This window comes from Pleuronectes platessa, chromosome 14 (genome assembly GCF_947347685.1).
Source record: "Pleuronectes platessa chromosome 14, fPlePla1.1, whole genome shotgun sequence".
In the NCBI taxonomy this organism is placed as follows: domain Eukaryota; kingdom Metazoa; phylum Chordata; class Actinopteri; order Pleuronectiformes; family Pleuronectidae; genus Pleuronectes; species Pleuronectes platessa.
In genome coordinates this window covers 1,319,014-1,342,806 of record NC_070639.1, presented here as the reverse complement: position 1 = coordinate 1,342,806, position 23,793 = coordinate 1,319,014, and the positions used below count along the sequence as shown (strand labels likewise).

Here is a 23,793-nt window from a genome sequence, read left to right as displayed (position 1 = left end):
TCCAACTTTTCCCCTCAATTTGTATTACAGATCACGTGGATAACCTGTTGGACCTCATCTTTCACCAGGTTTTTCAGGACCCGGCCCCATACGTGAATGAGGTGCTGAAGATCTCATAACCTGAGGACCTCTCTGCTAAGTATGAGAAACCTGACAAGCAGGAAGTTATAGCCAGCTATGTGTCGAGTTTCAATCAAGGGCAGGTCTGAACCCTGTATAACTTCCCTGAGCATCAGGGAACACTCTGCGTATCTGGAGCACCGAGCAGGAGGGCAGGACCACCCTGATTCTCCGGCCCAGATAGCCTCAACACCAGCTAACAAAGCTTCTCTACGACAAATACCTGTAACGGCTGAGCAAAGTTCACATTGTATTTAGAGAATAAAGGTGACACACAAATATAAAGTGTTCCTTTGTTTACAGTATGGCTACTGATGGCACAAATTGTATTTTTGAAATCAATGTTTTCATTATACTTGGTATTTTTTGTATTTATTACCTCTGTCCCAGCCAGTACATTTAATAACTATTTTTTAAAAGCTCTGTGGCATTCTTTCTAGCAATCTTTCTGACAATAAAAGTTTATAGAAACAGTTGTGTGCTTTTAATGTTTGATATGTAACATGTTAACAATTGACACGTGTAAGATGAGCAGTTAGCAAAGTAATACACAGGGAAGAGTAATTTATGTATTTTATTCCTCAGTCATATTTGTATTGCAGAAATGACTGATATCTCATGCATAAAAAAAAAAAACTTACTGCTCTATTCCTCTTAGACATAAAGGCCCATAATCTGCCCTATAGATGTTGAATGCATTCTGTAGTGAGAACACATTCAAACACACTAATTAATGGAGGTAAAAAACGTTATGTCCTACACCTCCATGAGAGGGGGGAGGGGTGAGAAGGGGGAGGGATGAGAGGGGTGAAAGGGGGTGGGGTAAGATGGGGGCGGGCTGAGAGGGGGGCGGGGCCCTCAAAACAGCTTGATCTCAGGAGGGCTGTTTTAGACAGAGTAAAAAGGTGCTGTTTTAAATGATCCTTGTGCTATTTTTACCAAAAAATGTTACAGACATTTCATTTAGGCCCCAAGGAACCATATCAAATGTGGTGAAATGGGCATAATATGTTCCCTTTAAAATGGCCCAGTCAAAGCCCAGAAAATTGCTGTTCACGGACGGTGTCAATCCAATCTTACTGAGCTTCAGCTTTTTTGCAGAAGAATGGACAAAACATTTCCATCTCTAGATGTGCAAAGCTGGTAGAGACAAATTCCAAAAGACTTGCAGTTGAAATTGTAGCGAAAGGGGGTCTACCAAGTATTGACTCACGGGGTGGGGGGGGTGAATACTTATGCATCCAACAGATGTCAACTTTTTTGTTCTCATTATTGTTTGTGTCACAATAAAATAAATGTGGACCTTAAAAGTACTATACATTCTGTGTTGATCAAATGGGAGAAAGTCTATTTAAGTCTATTTGAATTCCAGTTTGTGACGGTACAAAATGGGAAAAAGTCCAAGGGGGTTGAATACTTATGCAAGGCACTGTATGAAATGTGCAAAGACAAAGGCAAGAGGCAGATACTGTATGAAAGAAGTGATATGGAGAAAAGGCAACATCACTAATTGTTGAACTCACATGTTGCAACTGCATTAAAACCCTTTAGCGATTACGAAGGATTGCAAACTCCTGTATGAGCTGAGACCATTCTATTGTATTGTTACAAGGTACGAAACAAGTTGCTTTGCTTAAGCCAGTCTTTGGTTTGGGAGATACAATATAAAATACTCACAAGAATTAAAATCTTGATATAAAAGGAAAGTAAGAGTGACTTAAAAAATGATTTACATTACCAGAGAAAATATCCACATATAAAATGTACATGTTCAACAGTTACTACAGTACAAATAGTTAATAGAGCTGCTGCTGTGAGAAACATGTTCAGCCATTTGCTTACCTTGAAAACTGTTCAGCTACTTGCGTCAGTACATTCTGAAAGAGTTCCTCTTTATCTGTGTTGAGAGAGCAAGTGTAGATTCACAAAGGCTGCTCATACACACAGCACGTAGTTACATTCACAAATACCAGTTAAAACTTTACTGTGCCAAAAGGAAGCCTTATGTTAACTTTGTCCAGAAGTGACTTCCCTGAGCTTGAAGGCTTTTGGGATGGACCATAACACAGTGGAAACGTGTATTGTGGTCAGACGAGCCAGTATTTCAGGTATTTTTTGGAAGAAATGGACGCTGTTTACTCCAGACCAAAGATGAAAAGGACCATCCAGACTGTTACCAGCAACAAGTCCCAAAGCCAGGTTCTGGCCCTGAAATGCTTCATCACTTGGTGTCTTGAGTCCCTGAATGTCTTTAAAGTGTTGTGAAAAGCAGTGGTGGAATGTAACGGAGTACTTTTACTTCGTTACTGTACTTAAGTCAATTTTTACGTATCTGTACTTTACTTAAGTAAAAATAATAGTGCATACTTTTTACTTTTACTCCGTTACATTTTGCAGCTATTATCTATACTTTTACTCCGTTACATTTCTAAAAATATGTGTCGTTACTCGTTACATTTCATGAACACAGTTTCGGGAAATATGGATTGCGTTGCTGTTTTGGAAGTTTAAACCAATCAGGTGGCTCTATCAGCTCCAATGACAGCAGAGTGGGCGTTCGGCAGCAGCACCAGCGGCAGGTACATGCTAGCCAGTAGCTCCCGTTATCAACATGGATGCAGAGTCAGCCTCAACTGAGCCCGCGGAAATGAGCCATCCTTGGCCCTATTTAAAAGAGATGTTCACGTTCAAAGGCCCCAAGAATGACTCGTGGAGGTTTGAATGCGTTTCTTGTCTCCCTCAAAAAAAGGAGTTGCTGGCGTTCAAGAATTCGCCTTCAAATTTAAGGAAGCACATCGAGGTAAGCGGAGTTCTTGCTATGCTAAGTTCATGTCCCTGACTTTTTAATAATTAATTAATATATATATTTAATTCGGTAACTGACGTGACATTATACTGTTATCTAGCGACATGCATGTTGACATACAGCAATAGCATCAACTTAACATGATTGTACCGTTATTATTTATTTAACGTAGTGATAAGATAAAGCTGGTAGGTTAGCTATGTCAAGCTAGCGTGCTAGCTCGACGTCATGGTCTGCTTGGTACAGTGGTGCTGACCGCCTATCTCGTGGTCAGTGGCTCGTCTTTCACTAGAGATGGTGATCACAAGACACGACGTAACATCGAAGTACAGGCCCTTGTCTTTCTAGGTTATTAGATTAGTGTTAATGGGTTTAAATGACCTATTAATGCCCTATTGGTTTTTGATACATATATTTTGAAATGGTTTAGACGGAAAGAGAAATGTTATACTTTTATTTTGAAAAGGTAGTTCCTGAAAAACGTGGCTGATAAAGGCACACGGTTTGTGATTATTTCGTTACTTTTTGTCTTTATTATAAACATAATTCTAAACGTATTTTTGCGGTGTAAGGACACGTGTGTGTGTGTGCGTGTGTTAAATTTACAATGTGGGGCAAGGTATGCTCATACGGAAATGATATCATTCACTCTTATAATTTGTCATTATCTTAACGATAATATGATATGGGTTATGTTATAAGGTGACAAATAATTTTTTTCAAGTGAAATATGTTTATATGCAGCCCTCTATTAAGAGTTTATTTTGTTAAGATAAATAGTTATATAAGGGAAGTAATATTTGTTTTGTTTTCCTTCTAGTTCTTACGGTGTGTTCATATATCACAGTGTGTATGAAAATGGAAATAAAAGGATGTGAACCATCAGTTAAAGAATCAGACCATCATTCAGCCGGGATGCTACAATGGGCACTTTGCACTTGACCTTTGCTTATATGGTGCTATATAAAATAGTCTTGTCCCTGCAAATGTTTTTAATTAGGTTGTGAGAATTTGACTTACAGGTTGAATAAATTATGATGAAGATTAACAGTATATTATTGTTATTTTTACTATTTTTATAGAGAAAGCACAGAACACTTCTTGGGAATTACAATGCCCTGACAGCAACCTCAACCAGAAGGAAGGGGACATTGCCTGCTGGTGAGGGTGCTTCAACCAGTAAGCAGCGGAAACTTGAGGAGACCAAAGCCTCTCAGAAGAGCACAGATCTGGCTGTACTGAACTTTTTTGTCCAGGGTTTGCACCCTTTTGGTGTAGTAGAGCAGCCTGGTTTCATTGCTTTAATGCAGCATATTCTGCCAAGTTACAGAGGGATGTCACGTACAACCTTGAGAGACAGAATGGAAAATAACACAAAGCAAATGAAAGCCAAAGTGATAAATGCAATGGAGAACATTAAATACATCGCAACAACCACAGACTGTTGGACAGCTCATAGACAGAGCTTCATCGGAGTCACTGCCCACTGGATCGACCCTGATAGCTTAGAGAGATGTTCTGTTGCTCTGGCATGCAAAAGGCTAAAAGGAGCACATACATACGATGTACTAGCCGGGGCCCTTAATGACATCCACACAGAGTATAACATTCGGGAAAAGATTGTGAGGACCACGACTGACAATGCCTCAAATTTTATAAAGGCCTTCAGGGTTTATGCTGGTGATGAGGGAAGTACAACTGAAGAGGAGAGGGAAGATGTGAATGACAGTGAGAAGGATGATGAAGATCTGGAGGTGGAGACCGAGGCTGTTGAAGTGGAAGGTTTAATGGAGGAAGAAGATGAGTGCTCTGAATACCAACTTCCAAAGCATCACCGTTGTGCATGTCATCTTCTGAATTTGATCTCAACAGTAGATGCCAAAAAAGCAGAATCAAAGGATGGCTACAGGAAGATCTCTCGCGCAGCATTTGCCAAATGCTCAGCTCTCTGGAACAAGAGTGCCCGCTCATCTACTGCTGCAGAGGTAGTTGAAAAGGAGTGCAAGCTGCAACTCATCCGCCCAGTTGACACAAGGTGGAACTCTCACTTTCTTTCAGTGGAACGAATACTGAGAATAATTAGAGAGAGTGGAGAAGGAGCCATCAGAGCGGTTACCATTGCACTCAAAGTCCCGATGTAAGTATGGCTCGGAGCAGATGCGCAGTTATGATATGGGTGTAGTAATATTGTAGTTGACTAATCATGTACACCTCATTCAAGTCAACTGCAGTAGAGTAGCCTATTATTATTTAGATAATTTAGAACACTATTAGCTTATCAGCCATGTCTGTGTCATGTCTCAATGCCTATCCCTTATTATGAGACAGGCCACTATTTCATATTTTAATAGTTTTCTGTAGCTAAACACATAATCTTGCATAAATATTTTGGTTGAAATTGCTATTTTCAGATGTATGCTTATGCATGTTGAAATATTCAGAATAGCTGAATATTCACTTGTGTAATGACACTGTGTATATCTAGGTATGTGAAATATTTCTCATATATCTCTTAATGACATTCTGCATATTCTGATATTGTGTATTACAGGTTCAGCCCTGCAGAACTTGCTTTCTTGACGGAATATGTGTCAACCATGAACCCAATCTCCAAGGCACTCAACATATTGCAGGGACAGGTGGATGTTCACATGGGATGGCTGGTGCCCACTATAACCCTCCTAACTGTGAAGCTTGACCGCCTCAAAACATCATCCAAGTTCTGCCAGCCACTGATTACTGCCCTTCAAGAAGGAATACAGCGGCGGTTTGGAGACATGCTTGCTGACCCTGAGCTCATTGCTGCAGCAATTTTACTTCCGAAGTTTCGCACATCGTGGACAAGCAATGAGGACTTGCTGAAGTTGGGTAAGTCATTTAAATGGTTATTAAATTGGCAAGTGTTCAATTGGAAAGGAAGCCTGGCAAAGGACCTACCCTGTTCCAGACAGTTGATCCAAAAATACCACAGCCATAGTTATTACGATTATCATGATGGTTATAGAGACAAACAGTACTCTTAAAATAATGTTTCCTTTATTCTGTTTTTGGGTTGTTCTGTGTAGGTATGGACTACATCAAGAGACACATGGAGGAGAATGCGGTCCCATCACCAGTTAGAAGTTCCGGGTCAGAGGAGGAGGACTTCTTTGGCCTTATGAAGGGAAACGTCCAGGAAACCACAAAACAACTGGATGCCTACCTGGCGAACTCAGCTACCTCCATGGACACCCTAAAGTCAGTGCCCACAGTTGCCAATTTGTCCCTGAAGCTCAACACGCCGTTGCCTGCCTCTGCAGCATGTGAACGGCTCTTTAGTACAGCAGGGCATATTTTTTCTGCAAAGAGAGGCAGAATAGGGTCCAAAAATTTTGAAAACCAACTCTTATTGAAATTGAACAAAAGGTTCTGTTAATGCAAAGTTGATGAAAGGGTTCTGAATGGCACTTATACTGCCATGTTCTTGTGATGGCCATGTTTTTACACTAACTTTTGGCTGCCTGACCAATGGTCAAATTTTCATTTCAAGGTCCTTCATTTTAAATTTCTCATTCTAAGATCTGCCTTGTTCTGACCAGTTTTACAGTTGTTTTTCATGTTCCATGTTTCCATTTTTTACACGTTTACATTTAAATAAAAGATTTAAAGATATAACATGTCTTTATTGGTTTGGCTTAATGGTATTAACTTTGCAGATAATCCCTGGTAACTTGTCGTCCGCAGAATTGTAAGATAGAGTGTGAACAGTATTACAGAGGGTAAGCACAATAAGTACACCAACCTTTCCAATAAACAAATGTGTTGCTTATAATTATTACTAGTAGTGACATCTGTAGAGGCATGAGTATTACCAGTAGCTATACAGTGCCTTGCATAAGTATTCACCCCCTTTGGACTTTTCTACATTTTGTCATGGTATAACCACAGATTAAAATTTATTTCATCGTGAGTTTATGTAATGGACCAACACAAAATAGTGCATCATTTGGAAGTGGGGGGAAATATTACATGGATTTCACAATTATTTACAAATAAAAATCTGAAAAGTGTTGAGTGCATATGTATTCACCCCCTTTACTGTGAAACCCCTAACAAAGATCTGGTGCGACCAATTGCATTCACAAGTCACATTTGCAAGTCACATAATTAGTAAATAGGGTCCACCTGTCTGCAATTTAATCTCAGTATAAATACACCTGTTCTGTGACGGACTCAGAGTTTGTTGGAGATCATTACTGAACAAACAGCATCATGAAGACCAAGGAGCTCACCAAACAGGTCAGGGATAAAGTTGTGGAGAAATATGAAGCAGGGTTAGGTTATAAAAAAATATCCAGAGCTTTGAACATCTCTCTGAGCACCATAAAATCCATCATAAGAAAATGGAAAGAATATGGCACAACCGCAAACCTACCAAGAGGAGGCCGTCCACCCAAACTGAAGAGTCGGACAAGGAGAAAATTAATCAGAGAAGCAACCAGGAGGCCCATGGTTACTCTGGAGGAGTTGCAGAGATCCACAGCTGAGGTGGGAGAATCTGTCCACAGGACAACTATTAATCGTCTACTCCACAAATCTGGCCTTTATGGAAGAGTGGCAAGAAGAAAGCCATTGTTGAAAGGGATCCATAAAAAATCCCGTTTGGAGTTTGCCAGAAGCCATGTGGGAGACACAGCAAACATGTGGAAGAAGGTGCTCTGGTCAGATGAGACCAAAATTGAACTTTTTGGCCTCAATGCAAAACGATATGTGTGGCGAAAACCCAACACTGCCCATCACCCTGAGCACACCATCCCAACAGTGAAACATGGTGGTGGTAGCATCATGCTGTGGGGATGCAACTCTTCAGCAGGTACAGGGAAACTGGTCAGAATAGAGGGAAAGATGGATGGAGCCAAATACAGGGAAATCCTTGAAGAAAATCTGATGCAGTCTGCAAAAGACTTGGGACTGGGGCGGAGGTTCATCTTCCAGCAGGACAATGACCCTAAACATACAGCCAGAGCTACAAAGGAATGGTTTGGATTAAAGAATGTTAATGTCCTAAAATGGCCCAGTCAAAGCCCAGACCTCAATCCAATAGAGAATCTATGGCAAGACTTGAAGATTGCGGTTCACAGACGGTCTCCATCCAATCTGACTGAGCTTCATCTTTTTTGCCAAGAAGAATGGACAAACCTTTCCATCTCTAGATGTGCAAAGCTGGTAGAGACATACCCCAAAAGACTTGCAGCTGTAATTGCAGCGAAAGGGGATTCTACCAAGTATTGACACAGGGGGGTGAATACTTATGCACCCAACAAATGTCAACTTTTTTGTTCTCATTATTGTTTGTGTCACAATAACATTTATTTTGCACCTCCAAAGTACTATGCATGTTTTGTTGATCAAACGGGAAAAAGTTTATTTAAGTCTATTTGAATTCCAGTTAGTAACAGTACATAATGGGAAAAAGTCCAAGGGGGGTGAATACTTATGCAAGGCACTGTATCTGCATTCTTTATCAAAATGGCACAGCCTAGACATTGAGAGACAACCCATTGCGTGAGTACTTTTACTTTTAATACTTAAAGTAAATTTAAAAGCAAGTACTTTTTACTTTTACTTAAGTAGGATTGTTGATGTAGTACTTTTACTTTTACTTAAGTATATATTTTCCTGGGTACTTGTACTTTTACTTAAGTACTAAACTTCAGTACTTCCTCCACCACTGGTGAAAAGGAATAGCAACATTACAAAGTGGTAAATGCTTTACCATCCCAACTTTTTTTGAGATATGTTTCAAGAATCAAACTTGAAAAAAAGTGTTTATTTTGAAAAAACAATACAATTCATGAGGTCAAACATCAAATAATGTGCTTTTTTATCGTCTCTTTGTAGAACAGGTCAAATAATCATCATTCTCAAAGGTGATGAGTTTTAATTTCAACTGTTTCTGATCTGGTGTTGTAATATATTGATATTTTAGGTGAACATTTAAATTTAAACTTATTTAGTATATTGATCGTTATTATTGCGAGGGTGGTGCCTTATAATATAGATAAAATCCGATTAAATAGCTTTTGAAATATCAATAACCATCTTTAATGATTATTAAACTGAGTCAACAATCAAAATCTGACTATGTGCACAACAGTAGTAAGTATTCCATAGAAAATCAGAGTAGAGCTTTTCATTCTTCTGAAATGACAACTGCATTTTACAGATATAGTCTGCAGTTGTCTATTTCTTGTTGTCAAAAAAAGTCAGTGATTGTAATTGCATAGCTCAATTTGAAAGTTACTTGTAACACCTCCACTGCAAAAAGTTGTGGAAATAAGGGATATCTACCATCTTGTCGGCTGATGTAATCATCCTCCACATTATAACACTTTCCCTCAAAGTTTGGAGAATGTAGTATACTGAAATCTCTCAAGTAGGACAGACAGATAATTCAATGGTTGATTTTCATGCTGATGTACTTCAAAACAATCCTGCTCTTCATAGAGGCTTTGTTAAATGTTGGATTCCCACAATAAGTACAAGCTTCTACTTGTATTTATGGCATAGTCTAGAGCAGGGGTCACCACCCTTTTTGAGACTGAGAGCTACTTCGAAGGTACGGAGTAGTACGAAGGGCTACTTGTTAGATACAAACTTCCTGAATAACAAAGCTGCACAGATCACCTTTTAATATTAATAATAATATATGTGAAGAGACCACGTCAAGTTTAATTATTTCTCACAATAATTAGAGAAAAATTTATTAAATTATAATCACTTTGTTACAAAGCTCAACCAGAAAAAAAAACATGGATGTGACCGGGCTGTAATGTTTCTAGGTGTCTTCTTAATTGTTTCTTACTGTCTCAGTCAGCTGCCAGAGTTTTCAGACCTAAAATAAACACTGGTCTACCCTCATGTCCTCCTTCATTCACTGTGAACCCAAGAGCAAGACAGGCTTCATCGTACTTTCTTTTCAACTTGGTTTTTGAACACTTAATCTTGTTTGTCACTGAACGACTGCTTCACAAGAACGAGCTGTGATCCCACTGTGTGTCTCTCTGAGCAAGTGAGTGGGGGCGGAGCCCCGGGGCCTGTGTGTTTGTATGTGGTTTGGGGACAAACACACACATTTCCCGCTCCTGGTATTTCATGCTGGCCTGATACAATGATAATTTAACAAATTAACGTGAACGTGAGTTCACTGTTCGCGAAAAATATGCGCGACATACACAACGCTGTACAGGGAGCCGCTGCAGAGCCGTGGGTTGCCGACCCCTGGCTACGGCGAAATAACTTTTTGTTTACTGTTTCCACTGTTAAAGAGATGCGCACGTCAAAACATTAGTTCCGCCTCACATTCCCCCTCCCGGTTGCGAGCCCCACCTGTTATGCCTCTGAGCCCCACCAGTTGGAGAATCACTGGCAAAGAGTGAGATGGCGGTTTGACTTTTTTTTTTTTTCTTTTTTATTTAGAGCATGCCTTGCGGGCGAATCTCAGAGTCCCTGCGGGCGCCCAGGTTCCTGCAAGTAGTGCCTAGAGCACAACTGATTTTGACACAGATATGTCCAATTTTCCCCTCAATACATGAAGAGTTGAGTTTGAGTTGACGGTAGGGATGGGCGTTCGATTAAATTGTCTTCGTCGATCGTCGGGAGAGTTAATGACGAATTTTCGATTAATCATTAATATTTTCAAGTTCAAAAATTCACTATTTATAAGCTACATTAAAATGCAGTGGGGAAAAAAAGCGTGTTTCCTCATTGAGATCTTTATTACAAGATGAACAAAATATGCGCTGCCGTAATCTTAAGCAGCGGCAGCGCATGTTTTAGTAGCACCGGCTAGAAGCCGGTGCTACTAAACACAACTGACCCTCGTTTTTTTTTTCCTCCAAAATATAATAATAATAATATAAAAAAACATAATGTTAAACAACAACTACAAATATATAATACTTAGGTCTGACAGGTTTTGCCAACTGTAACTCAAAACTATCAAACAAGGTACCGAGTCGAGAAAGCTTCCTAAAAATAACCAGTAACTCACATACAACTTCAGCACCAGCCTACGGATTTGTGTTGAGAAAGATGAGCATGTTAACATGCTCTGGGGTCGGACGCGAACGCAGCCTGGTGACCGTCAGTCCAGCCGCCGGAAAACCCGCTCTGAGGGGACTGACGTCGCCGTGATACACAGGTAGCTCCGTGCTAACTTGGCTAGCCTGGCCGCGGCTCCGGTGTTTGCGCTCCCCTCCTCCGTGTCAGACAACGCAGGCTCCTCGTCTCCTCCAGTCTCTGGGATAGCTTCGCAGTATTGGCAGTGAACCAAGTCATTTTTTAACTCAAAATGGTCCCACGCTACACTTCGCGATGACCTCTTCCTGTTTACTTTGGAAATGGAACTACACGGTAACTCGCAGCCAGTCGCAGATAACTGAGTAGGACTGTGGCGCTTTCTTAAAACACTGCCCCCCGTGGTCAAATGTGTAATTAGCGAATTTCTCGATGAAAAAATTATTTCATCGACGAAATTCTTAATGATCAATTAATCGATCGTCGATTAATTATGCCCATCCCTAGTTGACGGTATAAGTGACCACCAGAGATGTTTATCTTTAGTGCTCATAAAACAGCTACTGTAAATTGCTTTGATTGTGCAATTCAGCTGATAACCATAAGTAGATAATTCAAGGTTTGCACTGATCCCCAGACTTGAATGTTAAATATTTTGATTTAGCTTGGAGTAGATTTAAACATTCAGGATGTCCATCTCATGTTAGTGATACAACGGTATTCTGTAATTGGATTAAGTAAAGGCCCGATTCCTGGAATTATAATGCGATTTGAAAGTTATTTTAGTTTGCAAAACTAACTAACTAATTCTAACCTTCCAGTCCTGTCTTTAAGTTAAACCATCAATATTAAATGTGTATTTTTTGCCTAAATAGCAGGGAAAGTATATCGAAACAATAGGTAGCAAATCATTAAGGTTAGACTTTAAGAGGAGTCAAGAGGACACAATTGAAAGTAAGCTGGCAAGACTTAGGTTTTAGAAAAACTAATTCGACACATACATACCTACTTAACAGACTATATAGGAGGACGGACAATTAAAGGAAAGTTTGTGAAATATTTTAATTGATTTACAAAAAGACACTTGAAAAAGTTGATCTCTCTTACGTATGACATTTTCTAATGAGGGTATCTCTCCCTCTGCACTGAAAAAGAGTAGTACGCTGGACTCACACCTATGTTTTTCATTAAAACTTGATGGTGCTTATTACATGTGTAATCATCATAATGACAACAATTACAGTTCCATGATTTGGACACACAACATAGCCCTCTTTCGTGATAATGTTCCATGCTAGCTATCAATACAATACTAAAGAGAAGAACACAATAGATTAAATCCAAGACCATATTAACACACCAGGCTCACCAGTTAACACTGCCTCCTCTTTAGCAATAAAGGGATTTGATTGGCAAGTGCCTGCTCTTGAGTATTTGTTTAAACATAATTTGATTGGCTGGTGCCTCTGTTGCTACATGGAAAGTGACACAAAGAAAACAAAATGCAATTAAGTAAGGCAAGTCATTACCCCATGCAAAGTAAATAAGCAACATTTTGGTTGAAGGTTCCAACGCATTCCTGTCAGTCCTGCAATAAAGGGGGCCTGTTCATTACCTGCCCATTGTGTGACATGGCAGTAGATTGACTCTTTCAATCATCATCCATATACAAATATTTGTATACTGTATTTCCTTAATTTGTAATGGGACCTTAATTTAGCTCCACTCTAGAATAACTTTTTGTCTAATCCACTCTTTTTTGATACATATAACTGGTCATGTTTTAGTAAGAAGCCTCATTTTAATCCCCTCCAGCTCTGTCCTATGAAAGTTACTGCAGTATTTATGAAGTTTTTTTTGTCCAAAAATACCGAGCCACTGTGACAATGGAATTTGTACTTGTCAAAAGGAAATTGTAGCTGTACAAAATAGTCACATGTGTATCAACGTATTTTAAGTCACAGAGAAAAAAGCTTTAGGAGTTTCCCTCCCATAAATACAACAAGACAGTTACACCTTTTCAAATTTTTCATTAGTGCACAAATCGTGTTAAGAATCCTGCGGGTTAGGCATTTTTGTGTTAGAACTTGAGTGAACTCATGGCTTTTAAACCGATTGACTGTGTGCAATAAACAAGAAAAACTATTAAACGTGTCATATAAAGGCTTTGCTTAAGTGTGTTCTACAACTCACCGGCAAACTGTCCTCCAGTCATAGGCAAAACTTGGTACGGTGACCTACAACACAACAGGAAACACATACAGGCAAAGATTAGTTAATACCGGAGATGGTGTGAGTCCTTATTTTTTAAGACTGTGTTTGTTATTTTTCACCATGTCAAAATATAACACATGGAAGAACATCAGTATCAGAATCAGAAGGTATTTATTGCAGGGTAGGTTTGCACCTACCTGGAATTTGCCTCGGTTATTGGTACATACAATGAACATAAAAACACAATAAGTATAACAATAAAAAACAATATATAAAATAAAAAATATAAAGATAAAAGATATAAAAAGTACAGTAAAGAGTGAAATGCAAAATGCAAACAGTAGAGTGTCAAATGGCAATATGCAATGTAATGCAATATAATGTGTTAATTCAACACATCCTTGAGGTGTGGGGGTGTGAGGCTTTTTTAGTCAATTTATTAAGTGTAGTTGTCAGGGTGGAAGAGGTGAAGTTGTCACCGGATGGGAGTGGGTTGTTTAGACATATAGCCCAGATCCAATAGATTGAAAGGGAACAGAAAAGTGATTAATATACTGAGGTGCGTAACTGAGTTTAAAGTAGATTATATAAGCTTATATTTGCAAAAAAAAGAAACAAATAATCAAAACAAGACATACATAGACCCTTCTTTTGTGGTCAACAATTTCTTTAAATTTTGAGGAGAAGTAGACAAGTCCTGGGCACCATCATCTCCCAGGACCTCAAGTGGGAGCTGAACTTCATCTCTCTCACCAAAAAAGCTCAACAGGGGATGTACTTCCTGCGGCAGCTGAAGATGTTCAACCTGCCAAAGACAATGATGGTGCTCAATTGAACCAGAAAAAAAAATGCCTCTTGTCTCAATTGGATAGACCTACAACCAATCAGAGCAACGTAGTATGTGACGTATGTTAAGCGATGCATTGTGAGTTATTTACTAACGCCGGGTTCACACCGGACGCTGAAGCGATGCCGAAGCGACGCTTCAGTGGAGCGCCAAGCCTTAAATAACAGCTCGCTCCCTTCCACTCCCATGTTAAAACTTTGTGCGAGTCACACCGGAGGCTGAAGAGCCGCGCTGCGCCAAGGCTGCCTCGCGCCGTTGCGTCGAGTCTATTTTTTGCGCTTGACGCAAGCGTATCGCGCCAGGAAACACACTGAAAAAAAGATTTTAAACGATATTGATGACATATTTTGTATGATATAAATGATCAAATATGCATCCCATACTTTGAATTCCCCTTCTGTTGTTCTGGAGTTTTAATTTGACCAATGACATTATTAAATGTCCCCCTCTGCCCATCCACTACGGCCACACAAGCAGTGATACAGATAAAAAGAAAGAGAGAGGGGGCTACGTATTCTCCACATAGGCTTGAGTGGAGAATACGTAATTTACCCTCGACACCCGACATTTAACGGAGCAAACAGCGGAGAAGTTTTTCAACATGGATAACATTAAATTAATAATTGAAGTGGAGAAGTGCAGTGAGTTGTATGATCCTCGGAACATGTTGTATAAAGACAACACCAAGAAAGACAAATGTTGGGATGCTGTTGCTTAATGTTGGAGCAACAAGTAAGTATATGCTTTTATACTACTGGATCAACGGGTGATATTATTAGCACTGCCCGGCGGTTCAGCGTCGCTTCAGTGTCCGGTGTGACGGCCAAGCGCCGGCGCGATAGGGATTAGCGCTTTGGCGTCGCCTCCGCGTTCTCTGTTCCTCTTTCAAAATGAATGCGCTGTCGATGTCTTCTAAAACAGACTCAAATGCAGCATCTACACATCTCAGCTCTCCAGCGGCAGGCATGTTTGTTGAAAACGAATTCAACCAAGGGCACTTTGATGATGTGGTTGATTACGTTACCGTTGATCATCTGTCCATCATCGTATAAAGCCCGCCCTGACAATCTGATTGGTCCGGTCACTTTCGAATCGGGCATAATTTCTCCCCAACGGAGCTACTCCAGACCGAACTTCCCGACCTCAAATGTTGTGGGTGGGGCTAAGTTCGTCTGGCATCCAGGCTAAACAACTGGTGCTCCAACACTGAAATTGTCTCAAGTTACTGTTCGGAAGATATAGAGTTCCACCGTTAAAATGAAGACCATACTACTTGGCTGGTCAAGGACCACATAACATCAAAACTCCCTGCAACACTCGACCCACTCCAGTTTGCATACCAACATAACCGCTCCACTGATGACCCCTGCTGGTGCTGTGGTCAGCTGTGGCTGAGGGGGTAGTGTGGTAGTCCTCCAACCAGAAGGTCAGCTACTCGAATCCCAGCCCATGCTGAAGTGTCTTTGGGAAAGATGCTGAACCCAGAAGGGCCTCTCATAGATTTTGAATGCATTAAGTGGAAGTCGCTTTTATCCAATACACTTAGTGCACTCAACATCAACATTCAATGACATGTGATTTAATATAATAATGTAATATAATGTGCCAAGGAGGACTCGAACCATATCATCGGGTTTGCAGATGACACAATAGTGGTAGTGGGCCTCTATGAAAATGACTCAGCCTTTAGAGAGGAAATGCACCAACTCTGTGTCTGGTGTGACAACAACAACCTGTCCCTGAATGTCAACAAGACAAGATAGAACACTTTTGACTTCAGGAGGAAGCACACTGTACATACTCCACATACAATCCATGGAAACGCTGTGGAATCAGTGACAAGCCCCAAGTTCCTGGGACTACAAACACCATTTCCCTTGTCAAGAGGGCACAGCAGCATCTTCAATTCCTTCGGCGGATGAAGAGAGCAAACCTCGCCTCTCCTGTCTAATTTCTCCAGAGGCACTATAGAGCATCCTGACCATCAGCCTCTCAGTCTAGTATGGCAGGTGCACTGCCTCGGAGTCCCTCCAGAGAGTGGTGAGGACGAAAGAGAAAATCATCAGAGCCTCTATATCTATACAGGATCTACAGTACAACAGACACGCTGCCTTAGCAGAGCCGCCAAGATAGTCAGAGATTCCACGCACCCTGCCCCGTTTAACCTTCTGCCCTCTGGCAGACTCACCTAGAGCTTTTCCCACAGGCCTTCAGACTATTGAAAAGAACCAGGAAAAGAGATCACAATTATCTTATAATAGCCTCTCTACACTGGCTTCCTGTTAAATTTAGAATAGTCCTTGCTAATATGGCACCATCATACCTTTAAGAGCTCATAGCACCATATCACCCCACTAGAGGAATTCACTCCCAGAATTCAGGCTCACTTGTCATGTCTAAAGTCTCTTATAGTAGAGTAGGAGCCAGAGCTTTCAGCTATCAAGTAGAGTAGAATCACCCCAGGCCATAATCATTTAGATTGAAGGACCACACAGTAACAACATGTTTCAGACTGGATGGATTGCGCAAGACTGGATGGAACTGCTCGTCGGTTCACCATTCAATTTATGGAATGGCATGGGGCCTGTACTATAAGGCAGGATTCACGTTTATCGGGGTAACTTCCTGTGAAGCTCACAAATTGTTAAAGGGTCTCTGAGGACGTAACAGCCCACACACAGACTGAGACTCTCTCTCTCTCTCTCAAAAGTTGATTTGTTTTTAGTCACAATATCAACACTGATCAACACATGATGATCGATTCTTTTATGAATGAGTGAGTGTCTCTCTCACACACATGCACACACACACACACACACACACACACACACACACACACACACACACACACACACACACACACACACACACACACACACACACACACACACACACACACACACACACACACACACACACACAGTGTGATCAGGCACATGTGTAAACTCAGTCTGGGTTAAAACAACCGACCTTTTAGACTTAGTATATGTATGTGGAGCAGGAGGTGGCGGGGGGCACTCTGTTTGGTTTGACGCAGTCAGCGCAGCGCACAGCGTGAATGATAGAGACACAGGAGCAGTAAATTACTGACGAAGACGCTAAAGACCTTAAAGAAATAACTTTTCACAGTCCTAACATGAAAGTTAAGACCCACATTAACACTGTAAGTGGACTTAGTGGAGCTGCGCATGGCTCCCTGGTGTCTGCCCCAGACTTGGTGGTGCTATGACCACACATGATTCAGCTTCTGTTGTTCTACTCTGAGCTGTACTGGTAAATGGTCTGTATTTATATAGCACTTTCTAGTGTTCATGACCACTCAAAGCACTTTACATTACAGTTTTGTAATTCAAACATTGACACACACATTCATACAGTGCATGTATGGGCAGCACTGTTTTCTATAAAGGGCCATTCAGGGTTCAATATCTTGCCCAAGGACACTTCGGCATGCAGATGGGGAAAACTGGGATCGGGCCTCCAACCATCTGGTTGGGGGATGACCACCCTACAGCCTCAGCTCTACTTTTTTGAATTCCTCATTGCCAATATGAGTATGAGGGGATGCAAGATTTCACAAAAGAATATAACATCATTTTGTAAAATCTGTAGTTTCTTTCAAGGTTTGGTTGACAAACCACTGTACCAAGCAGAACATGCATATATGATAGATTGATGGCATACTTAGATAATATTTTAGCAGCAATACATTCACAGCAAAATGACCCTGTCCAATCCCTCCTAAATATCAATAAATGTTATTTGTAAAGCCTATATTCACAAATCACAATTTGTTGTCTCATAGAGCTTTAACAAGGTGTGACATCCTCTGCCCCCAACCCTCAACAAGAGTAAGTGATAAAAACTTTTAACAGGGTACAAAGAACATAGAAACCTCAGAGAGAGCCACATGTGAGGGATCCCTCTCCCAGGACGGACAGAAGTACAACAGATGCCACGTGTAATGGAGAACAACAGAAAGGTAAAGTGTATTTACAGCTCTGATTAGAATAAACAGTTTGTAGCATAATGGAAGGTAAATTAATTGTGGATTATTGTCAGTAATGGTAGAGTATCTGAGAAGACATATTGTATATCAAGTCTAATCATAGTCCACAGTCAGAAGCCACCTTGATCAGGATTCACAATCATGATCAGATGCCACCAAATATGAGAAGCTGAGCAGGAAAGCCTGGTTTGACTTACAAAAGTGGATAAACAGCTTGTGACCGCTTAGCCTGACTGCGTTTGTTAAGTTCACCAGGATAACTGAAATATATCCTGGGTATGTTGAATTAGCTTCATACTACAGGCCCCTGGACTTGAAAGTAATTATAATAATAGTAATAACTAGGGCAGCAAGCAGCACTTACAGGCCCACGCACCTTGCACATGTCGAGACAAGCCAAGGCCGGACACAGCAACGCAAACCAGACTTAGGAAAACAGCTCAGTGCATTTTGGGCACTAGAGAGAACCTAGGCACGTCACTTCCTGTGTCCATCATGCAGTGCTAGACCACGCACATAAATCAGAATGAAAGTTGTCATACAAGACTTAATTCCTGTTACCAATAGGTGGCACTATGACTGTAAACCGACAATTTGAATGTGAATTATTATCAAGTTCGTATTGCTTTTCTGAGCACATTTGAGGTATACATTTTAAACCAGCTAGGAGCGTAATAGTGTAAATAATGAATTTGTTTATTGTTTAATTACTGTTAAACGTCGGACTGTAACCATAGTTTAACTTAAAGTGGTTTATTTTGAAAATCCACATCGGAAGCTGATGTCGAACTAAATTCGGTGCATTTTTTTTTTTTTTAAACATATATTTATTGGTTTATACATTTACAGCAATTTACATACATACAAGAACCTTCACCAACCTACATATATGGCAGTAAAAAATGACAGTAAATCATACAAATATCACAAAAATTGCTAAGTTATAATTAAAGCATAAATTCAAGAAGGACAAAAAATTACAATGAAAGTACTAATTTAAAAAATTTAATAAATATATACATAAGTAAAATAAATTACAGTCACACACATTGATCAGAGTACAGCACACATTCCTCACAACAGATAGTCACTTCGCATTTCCAATGCCTCTTCAATGTCACCATTCTTAATAAAGTCCAAAAACATCATATACGGTAAAATTGAGAAGCTTTCTTCATAACTATATAGGTTAACTTTTCAAGAGACAAACTCGTCGTTAAGTTTAACCAGTGGCCTAGAGAGGGGCAACGTACATTCTTCCAAGACAGAGTGATTGAGCGCCTGGCCGGTAGAAGACACAGGTCAACCATTTTTCTATCTCTACTAGACAGAGAACAATTGTCTGGATAGAGGCTTAATATTCATAGCTTAGGATTTAGAAGTACTGGAGAAGAGGTAATTTGAGAGATATACTGTATCACCGAACTCCAACATTTTTGAATCTCCTCATATTCCCACAAACAGTGGTATAAAGTAGCCTGATGAATATTGCACTTATAGCATCGATCAGGCATATTAGGATCAAACTTGTTTAACTTCACAGGGGTGATGTACGTTCTCATTATCCAATTATGTTGTATTACTCTCAGTCGTGTGATACCCCAATCCTCCACAGAAATGTCCTCTTGTAAGTCCCCAATCCACTGCTGTCTCTTACTTTCAGAGTTGTCTTTATGGTTTCCCACCAATATGTTATATAATTGAGTAACCACCCCTTTACTGGAACAAGTTTTTGTAGAAAATATCTCCAGTGTGGACATTGGGGGTTGTTGCACTGAAATCTTTAAACACTTAAGAATAAAACTTCTCAGTTGTAGATATTTAAAGAAGTGTTTCTGTGGTACATCGTATTTTGCTTTCAGCTCGTCAAACGACATTAGAGTGTTGTCCTTATAGAGATCTAGTAGTTTAATTATGCCTTTACTTAACCATGCTTTAAACCCCATGTCATTCTTAGCCGGGCTAAAGTGTTCATTGCCCCAGATAGGTGAGAAACAGGACAACACTAGGAGATATCTAAGATATTTATGCACTTCATGCCAGACAGTAATGGTGTTTATCACAAAGGGATTATCTGTGTTTTTTCTTAGTTTCTTAAGGGGAGCCGAGTATAAAAAACTATCCAGCGTCAAACCCTTTGAACACAACATTTTTTTAATTTGTAACCAGGGCTGAGCATCCTCTTTAGAGAACCAAAACATGGCGGCCCTCAATTGTGCAGACCAGTAGTACCACTGTAAGTTTGGTAGTTGTAACCCTCCCCTATCATAAGGCAAGTATAGAAGAGAGAGTCTTAGTTGTGGCTTCCTGTTGTTCCAAATAAAGTCTGAAAGCAGCTTCCTTACTTTAGAGAAAAAAGAAGGTGGAGGAGCTAATGGGATTGATTGAAAAATGTATAAGAATTTAGGTTATATATTCTTTTTAATTATATTTATTCTTCCTAGTATAGACAGAGGCAAAGTTGTCTATCTTTGGACATCTTCTGACAGGTTAGCTAACATGGGCTCATAGTTAGTTGCACTAAGGGTGTTTATCGTAGGGGTTATTCTAATACCCAGAAATTTAAAACCGTTTATAGCATTTACAAATGGGTGAGCAACCGTTGGATTCCTTCTCTCCTGTTCATTTAGGAACATAATAGAGGATTTATCTTTGTTCACTTTAAAACCAGAGAAGCTACCAAACTGGCTGATCAGCTCTAAGAGGGATGGTATTGATTTAACTAGATCTGATAGAAATACAATGACATCATCTGCATACAATGCTATATGATGTTCCAGATCTCCTGTCTTAATACCACAAATTGAAGGGTGTGATCTTATTGCTATTGCTAGAGGTTCCATTGCTATTACAAAAAGCAAAGGTGAAATTGGTGAGCCTTGTCTCGTGCCTCGAAAGAGTTTTAACGGTTGTGAAATCAAATTATTTGTAGATACTACTGCAGATGAATCAACAAAAAGAATTTCAACCCATCTACGAAAGTAATCACCGAACCCGAAACGCCTAAGCACCTCCAGGAGAAAGGGCCATTCGACTCTGTAAAATGCCTTCTCCGCGTCAAGTGACAGTATGGCGGTATCAGGGGTGGTAGGGTGGTCTCAAGTCTCATAGCCAAGGCTTTGGCAAAGATCTTTGCGTCAGAGTTCAAGAGTTAGATTGGTCTGTGGGAGCCCCATTCTGTTTACCTGGCTTCAGAATAAGCGGCACTTCGTGGCGAAGGGGGAAGGTAACCCTGTTTAAAGGATTCTGCATACATATCTAACAAAGAAGATATACATTTTTCTTTAAATAATTTATAAATATCGATTGGGAGCCCATCCGGGCCTGATGCCTTACCGCCCTTAGATCTTTATCCAGCTAAAGTTTTTTATCTTCAGAGATACATGGAATTTCTAGGAAACTCCATTTATCTAGGAAACTGTTCTGATTCCTTGAATTTATTGGATATTCAGATTGATAGAGGGTCTTATAGAACTAAACAAAAGTATTGTTAATTTCCAATGGATCTGTAGTGATTACCCCCTGTTCATTCCTAATTGCATTTATGGCTCTTTCTGAGTTAAGTTTTTTAATTTGCCAGGATAACACTTTCCCGGGTTTTTCACCTTGGTCGTAAAAAGTTTGCTTATGCCTTATTAGACTGTTCTCAGCCTTAAGTGTGGAAGCTCCTCGTATTCAGCTTTAAGTGCAAATAATTGAGAATCTCCATAGTTTCTTTTTACCTCTTCTGTGCGTCTTCGTCGCATTGTATGCCCTGATCAAAGTCCTCAGCCTCTGCTGCGGAGATGATTTCACGTTTTTGTCCATTGAACGTCATACGAAGCTTGGCTGGACACACTATTCCATAGGGAATGTTCAGGGACCTCAGTCGTTGCTTTACCACGTCGAAACGCCTCCTCTGCCGGTGCAGCTGCGCCGATAAGTCAGGGAAGAACATGACTTCTTGTCCTCCACAAAGAACCTTGCCCTTGGCCCTGGCTGCTCGCATAACTCGGACTGCATCTTGAAAGTTCCCAGATTTCATAATAAGGACTCTCGGTTAAGAGGTTCGATCAGATTGTGTCCGACAGGGCAGTCTGTGTGCTCTCTCGATGACCGGTGCTGTAGGAAAGGCTGCAGGTCCCAGTGCTTCAGGCAGCCACTTCTCGAGGAAAGCAACTGTGTCATTATTTTCCACTTTTTCGGGCAGGTTAACCAGCCTGAGGTTGGCTCTCCGTGAGCGGTTTTCGAGCTCGTCGACCTTGTTTGTGAGGAGAGCCACTTGTTTAACCAGCGCTTCAGTCTTGCCCTTCTCTGAGTTAACTGTATCCTTGACCTCGCTAATGCGATACTCTGCTTCATCCATGCGACCGGAAAAATCCTGCACATACCTCTGAACATCTTGAATTGCCTTAGGGTTTCCGTCAATTTTTGTGGCAATGCCATTTCTTATCAATTCAAGCTTTTTAATGACATCAAAGTTATGAACCGTTTCAGCAGCCGCTACTTCTGACGGGAGGGTAGTGTTACAACCTTGAGGTTGTGTGGATCTCTCTTTCTCTCTCTCTCTCTCTCTATCTCTATCTCGCTCTCTCTCGATGATTGTGTGATGTGTTTCAGGTGGGTCTGTTCGAGTGGATGAGTGGGTGGATGCGTTTCAGGTGTGGCTCTTTGAGTGGATGAGTGGGTGGATGTGTTTGCAGGGAGCGGATTGGTTCCAGCCGAAGGATGGAGGTGGATCGTATTTCCAGGATAAGAGGACGGTTCCCAAAGCTCCTGCTGTTCTCTCTCCTCTTGCCACTGCCAGCAGGACCTCCAGCCGGACTCAACTTATGCAGCCTTCTGTAAATTGTTCTTTTGGTAACAGCCCGTTCTTGGTAGGGGTGGGTAGCATTTCCGTTCCAACCATGTTTTCTCCTGTTTTGTTGGTGAGGAGTTAGGTCAGTATGATGTCTTTTGTTTTCTTTTATTTTGAGTAGGGAAGATTAGGTTGTTTCGCCTTAGGGTTGTTTTCTGTTTGTTATTTTGCTGTAAGCCCACCCTGAAGCAAATGTGTCAATAAATACGAACGGGCTGTTAATTGTTGTGGCTGGTTCTTGGGAGCGTGGCAAGGAGGGGGGGGAACTATTGTACCATGTTGCGATTATATTTTCCCCTAGACAGGGTCGTAACAGTAGCGATAGGGCTCGTGTTACCTGTTGAGCCAGCAGGGCTGCTAGCTAGGTTGCTAGCATGACTGCTAGCATCCACCTCGTCATCCTCCTCGGTTGGGAAAAAGTTCGCTTTAGCGGCGTTCTTTGCCTTTTTCGTCGGCATATTATCGAACATGTACACTGGAGAGGTGTATCAAACAATTGGTGTTCGTGTCCGTGATCTTAAAGGATAATGTTCAGGAGTTTAATAGAAAATTGCCAGGAGCTCACACAAAACCTGTGTGCCTAGTTCGCTGCCATAACCACGCCACTAAATTCGGTGCATTGTGCTTATCTCTCAGTAGCAAACGCTGTGGTTCGAGTGGGGACAGACTTTTGACCAACTTGCCATTAATTCTGCACAACTGTGTTTGTTTGGTTGTCCCATGTGTTTCAGAATAAATCGGTCCAACTTCTCCATACAATGCTGACTCCTATGAAGTGCATTAAAATAGCAGCAGCAGAGCAATATGGAGGAGGTAACATTGGTTCTGTGAACCTCGGTTCTCTTGCTGGATGGTGGTTACTTTACCGCCAATGCTAAGGGGGACAGACAGGTTACACCAGG

General features: G+C 40.7%; 1 protein-coding gene across 4 annotated transcripts in view; it reads right to left on the bottom strand.

The window, feature by feature from the left end:
* Positions 1-23,793, bottom strand: part of pde9aa (phosphodiesterase 9aa) — a 107,030-nt gene that overhangs the window by 67,100 nt on the left and 16,137 nt on the right. For 3 of the 4 annotated variants that reach the window (XR_008341791.1, XM_053440161.1, XM_053440162.1), the window contains exons 4-5: positions 13,178-13,221; positions 1,963-2,017 (exon numbers count right to left, since the gene is read on the bottom strand). Coding sequence is in view for 3 of the 4 variants with exons in the window: in XM_053440161.1 (XP_053296136.1) it covers positions 1,963-2,017; positions 13,178-13,221 (99 nt within the window). In the remaining variant the exon portion in view is untranslated. Of the gene's footprint in view, positions 1-1,962; positions 2,018-13,177; positions 13,222-13,395; positions 14,004-23,793 lie in introns of all 4 variants that reach the window. The other variant, XM_053440163.1, reaches the window with a different exon arrangement.